General features: G+C 41.6%; 1 protein-coding gene and 1 long non-coding RNA gene across 3 annotated transcripts in view; one reads left to right on the top strand and one right to left on the bottom strand.

The window, feature by feature from the left end:
• LOC135100097 (uncharacterized) overlaps window positions 1–716 on the top strand; it is a 6916-nt gene extending 6200 nt beyond the window's left edge. Inside the window, exons 2-3 of the long non-coding RNA XR_010268546.1 lie at window positions 1–133; window positions 243–716. The exon at window positions 1–133 is cut by the window's left edge and continues 722 nt beyond it. This is a non-coding gene — a long non-coding RNA (uncharacterized LOC135100097). The remainder of the gene's footprint in view (window positions 134–242) is intronic.
• The window catches only part of LOC135100095 (probable E3 ubiquitin-protein ligase HERC4), a 7464-nt gene that overhangs the window by 357 nt on the left and 2107 nt on the right, over window positions 1–5000 (bottom strand). The window contains exons 4-9 of one of the 2 annotated variants that reach the window (XM_064003042.1): window positions 4551–4729; window positions 3750–3932; window positions 2903–3097; window positions 1935–2018; window positions 538–669; window positions 1–73 (exon numbers count right to left, since the gene is read on the bottom strand). The exon at window positions 1–73 is cut by the window's left edge and continues 357 nt beyond it. In XM_064003042.1, coding sequence (XP_063859112.1) covers window positions 1–73; window positions 538–669; window positions 1935–2018; window positions 2903–2938 — 325 coding nt within the window. In that variant the 5' untranslated portion in view covers window positions 2939–3097; window positions 3750–3932; window positions 4551–4729. The remainder of the gene's footprint in view (window positions 74–537; window positions 670–1934; window positions 2019–2902; window positions 3098–3749; window positions 3933–4550; window positions 4730–5000) is intronic. The other variant, XM_064003043.1, reaches the window with a different exon arrangement.

Genomic DNA, 5000 nt, shown 5'->3' with positions numbered 1-5000 from the left:
GTTGGGTGATGCAGGTGTGTGCGACCGGAAGGAAGCTGTCGTCTGCTGTGCTTTGGATCATCAACTTGAGTGCCTGAGAGAGAGAGAGAGAGAGAGTTTATAAGAGAAAAAGAAAGAGAGGGAGAAAATATTGGTGTGTGTGTGTGTGTGTGTGAGAGAAAATACAATAAATTACTATTAAATTTATTATTATTATTATTATTATTATTATTATTATTATTATAAATTTATTCATATTTCAGAGGAATGACTGAGAAGAAAGGAAGGAAGGAAGAGGAAGGAAGGAAGGAAGGAAGGAAGGAAGGAAGGAAGAAAAGAGGACAAGAAGGAAGAGAAAAGGAGGACACTCTCTCTCTCTCTCTCTCTCTCTCTCTCTCTCTCTCTCTCTCTCTCTCTCTCTCTCTCTCTCTCTCTCTCTCTCTCTCTCTCTCTCTCTCTCTCTCCCACAGACCCACAGGATGTCCCCCCACAGGATGTTGACAAACCCCACAGTCACTCCCCTCAGCCCCTCTCTCTCTCTCTCTGTCTCTCACCTACCTTCATGCCCAGAATAGGAACCCTGTCAGTGCCCGTCAGGAACTTCAAAAACAACTTCTTCTGCTCCAGGGAGAGTTTGTGAAATACTTCCCAGAACGTGCGTATGACCGGGTGGTCTGGGAAACATTTGCCCTGGAAACACCGACAGAAATCAATAAACAGAAGGATATTAGTGTGAACGGTGTGTTTATTTACATTCCTGCGGTGTCGTGTGGGAGGACTGGGTGAAAACAGACAGTAGAAGAGGTGGGAAGGGGAGGACTGGGTGAAAACAGACAGTAGAGGAGGTGGGGAGGAGAGGACTGGGTGAATAAAGACAGCAGAGGAGGTGGGGAGGGGAGGACTGGGTGAATCAAGACAGCAGAGAAGGTGTGGATTGTGTTCTACAGGAGAGAATGAAAGGATTGGATAAATATTAAAAGAGAGAGGCAACAAAAGATTAGAGACATGAGGAAGGATTGGAGAAATATTAAAAGACACACACATACACACACACATCTTGAAAAACACTTCCAAACAGCCTTTAATGCTGACAAATCCTTGAAAAACACACAAAAAATATATATATATACAAATAAACAAATAAACATATGTAAAGCAAACCTAATATACCTGATCCTATTATAATTGATTCAGAAACTGTAGACCGAGTAGAAGAGTACAAATATTTAGGTCTTATGATTGATAATCAACTAAAAGGTAGTGCAAATACCAATATGGTATTCAAGAAATGTAAGCAGAGACTTTATTTTTTACGTATTTTAAACAACCTGCATGTAGATAGACATATAATTAGCCTCTTTTATAAGTCTATAATAGAGTCACTATTAGGTTTCTCCTTAACCACTTGGTACGGCAAGCTAACATGTCATGATAAAAGTAAGCTTAAAAAGATTGTGCGAAAATCACGGAAATTAGGTGCAGAAACAAAACCATTAGATAAGCTGTTCCTTGAACAATCTATGAAGCAGGTTGAAAAAATCATGAACGATTCATTTCATCCCCTCCACTCCTGCTATGTATTCCTCAGGTCAGGCAGAAGATTAGCTCTGCCGACTCAACGCACGAACAGATATAAGAACTCATTTGTGCCAAAAAGCATCATGCTCTATAATCACCAACACTAAAACAGCAATTGTGCAATAGATGTGTGACTGTGATATATCTAATACATGTATGTAACCTTAGTATGATGTGCAATTATCTTAACTTTCAATCATTTTAACTTTTATTTTGTAAATACTTTTTAACATAATTTTTACATACTTTTACTCAACTTATATTGTACGGAGCTCTGGCCAAAGCAAATTTCAATTTGTAAGCTTATTATGCTGCATCTTGACAATAAAGTTATCTATCTATCTATCTATCTAATTAGTCCTGCACCTGGTTCTCACCTGCCGAGTGGCGTCACACCTGAGCAGCAGCGTCTTGGCCTGAGGGTCGAACAAGAATGGATACTCACAGAACAGGATTGGACTCTGTAATGTAAAGGATTGGATTAGTTAAAGTTGTTTATAAGGGTTGAAGGGGTAAATGAAGAGTTAAAGGGTGTATTTTAAGGGTTTAAGGAGGTAAATAAAAGGTAGAAGGGTGATTTTAAGGGTTTATGAGGCTATTTAAAGGTTTGGTGTCTTTTAAAGGGTGTTTTTAAGGGCTTAAGAGAATAAATAAAGGGTTTTCAATTTATAAAGGGTGTTTCTAAGGGTCTGTCAGTTAAAATTAAAGGAATGTCAATTTTAAAGGGTGTTTCTAAGGGGCTGTCAGTTAAAATTAAAGGAATGTCAATTTTAAAGGATGTTTTTAAGGGTTTAAGAGAGTAAATAAAGGGTTTTCAATTTTTAAAGGGTGTTTCTAAGGGTCTGTCAGTTAAAATTAAAGGAATGTCAATTTTAAAGGGTGTTTCTAAGGGGCTGTCAGTTAAAATTAAAGGAATGTCAATTTTAAAGGATGTTTTTAAGGGTTTAAGAGAGTAAATAAAGGGTTTTCAATTTTTAAAGGGTGTTTCTAAGGGTTTGTCAGTTAAAATTAAAGGAAATGTCAATTTTAAAGGATGTTTTTAAGCGTTCAACATTGAAAGCTCCCCCAAACACAGTCACCCATTCACAAACACCCCCAAAACACACACAAACACCCCCAAACATGGTCACCCACCTCCCAAACACCCCAAAAACACACCCAGACACCCCAACAACACCAAAACACATCTAAACACCCCAAAAACACACCCAAACACCCCAAAACACACTCAGACACCCCAAAAACACACCAAAACACATCTAAACACCCCAAAAACACACCCAAACACCCCAAAATCACTCAGCCACCTTCAAACACCCCCACACCCCCACACACACACACCCACCTCCCTCCTGGACATCGGGTGAAGCCTGCTGTTCATCCCGTTCAAGTAATCATTCCTAATATCAATTTTCTCTGCAATTTCTGGGATGTAAAAGTCGTCGTAGTTCAACCGCCCCACTCGGCAGCCGGCTTGGAAGTTCAGACCGTGGACCAGGGACAACAGCCGCAGGGAAGCCACAAGGGCACGCCGGTCTCTCTGTGGTGTGGGTAGGTTAGGTTAGGTTTGGTTAAGATCTGGTTGTGGTAGTGGTGGTGGTCTGAGTGCTTGTAAGTGATGTGGTGGTGTTGTTGCAGATAAGAATTGTTGTAATAGTTGTTGTTGTAGTAGTAGTATAAGAAGAAGAGGAGGAGGAGGAGGAGGAGGAGGAGGAGGAGGAGGAGGAGGAAGAGAATGAGGAAGAGAATGGTAGTAGTAGTAGTAGTAGTAGTAGTAGTAGTAGTAGTAGTAGTAGTAGTAGTAGTAGTAGTAGTAGTAGTAGTAGTAGTAGTGGTAGTAGTAGCAGCCTTAGTGTAAAGTCCCTGGGAAGAGAGGCAAGCCAGGATTCTGTGAGAGAGAGAGAGAGAGAGAGAGAGAGAGAGAGAGAGAGAGAGAGAGAGAGAGAGAGAGAGAGAGAGAGAGAGATTAATTTTTCTCCTCCAAAAATATACTTAAAACACACAAATCAATAGAAAAACAAAGAAAAAACACCAAAACACATTTAAAACACCCCAAAACACCTTTAAAACACCCCTAAACACACTCAAACACCCCAAACACACCCAAAACACAACCAAAACACCCCAAAACACTCCCAAAACACACTCAAACACTCCCAAACACACACACATACACACACAATCCAACTCACTGAACACCTCCGCCATCTCCTTGCCAAGCTTCAACACTCCCTCAGCATACGGCGTTTGGAGTTTGGCCGTTTGTTTAGGGTCAGCGAAGTCCTTGTACAGGGGAAGGACATAACAGCTTAAGGCATCCTGGCTGGGGGATGCGAAGGAAGACTCTTGGCCACGTTTTGAATGCCAGTACGAATCTGTGGACGTTTGGATACGTTTGGATTAGCTCGGTAATGGATCAGCGGACGCTTGTGAGATTCTGCGTGTGAAATGCCAGCAGGTCCGTTTGTCCTGTTTTGTCCTGGGAAACCTTCAGTAAAATGCAGTGAAATGCACACAAACGCACGCACTCGCCACTTCCTAGATGGTCTCCCTTGCAATCCGGCCAATCTGAGCCACACAGTCCTCAGCCAAACGGTAGTCCAGCCCGTGTGTGTGTTTGTGCAAGCCAGCAAGCATGAGGGAGCTGTTCCAAGCGCACACTGAGGCAAACACTGTCTCTGTGTTCCTGTGTTTGGAAGTGGGTGAGTGAATGAGTGTAAACAAACGTGGGGATGGTAATATTGTTCGTTCGTTTGTTTGTTTGTTTGTAAATAAATTGATATGACACAAAGGTAAACAAACACAAAAAATACAACATTCTGTCGCTGAAAACATCAAAAATAAATTATATAACACAAACAAACACAAATACACACAGAAACACACACACACACACACACACACCCAAATCATACCAAAACACACAACACACTCCCAAACACACACAAAATATACCATAACACACCCAAACACACACACACACACACACTTACGTAAACAAATCGTCATCAATCATGTCTTCTTCCTCAATTGACAGAAGTTTCTTAATCATATGTTCTTGAATTGTGAGAGAGAGGGCATTTGGTCGGGGTAGGGGAGGGCTGCAAAAGTCCTCAGCACCCCCACTCTCCCTGCTGACGGTGGCCATGCTGACGTCCCCCCCAGCGAAGATCTGGGAGAGAGAGAGAGAGAGAGAGAGAGAGAGAGAGAGAGAGAGAGAGAGAGAGAGAGAGAGAGAGAGAGAGAGAGAGAGAGAGAGAGAGAGAGAGAGAAGAGAGAGAGAGAGAGAGAGAGAGAGAGAGAGAGAGAGAGAGAAATTGTTGTGAATTATCTTCTTCTTTTGCTAAGTTATATAAATAGATTATCTTTTTTTCTTCCTCCTCCTCCTCATAATCCAACATCCTCCTACAAATCCCACTGTTCCTCCTCCTTCTCCTCCTATT

The sequence above is a fragment of the Scylla paramamosain genome, chromosome 4, assembly GCF_035594125.1.
Source record: "Scylla paramamosain isolate STU-SP2022 chromosome 4, ASM3559412v1, whole genome shotgun sequence".
NCBI lineage: Eukaryota > Metazoa > Arthropoda > Malacostraca > Decapoda > Portunidae > Scylla > Scylla paramamosain.
The sequence above is the reverse complement of the archived record's forward strand: the minus strand, read 5'-3'. Positions and strand labels throughout refer to the sequence as shown.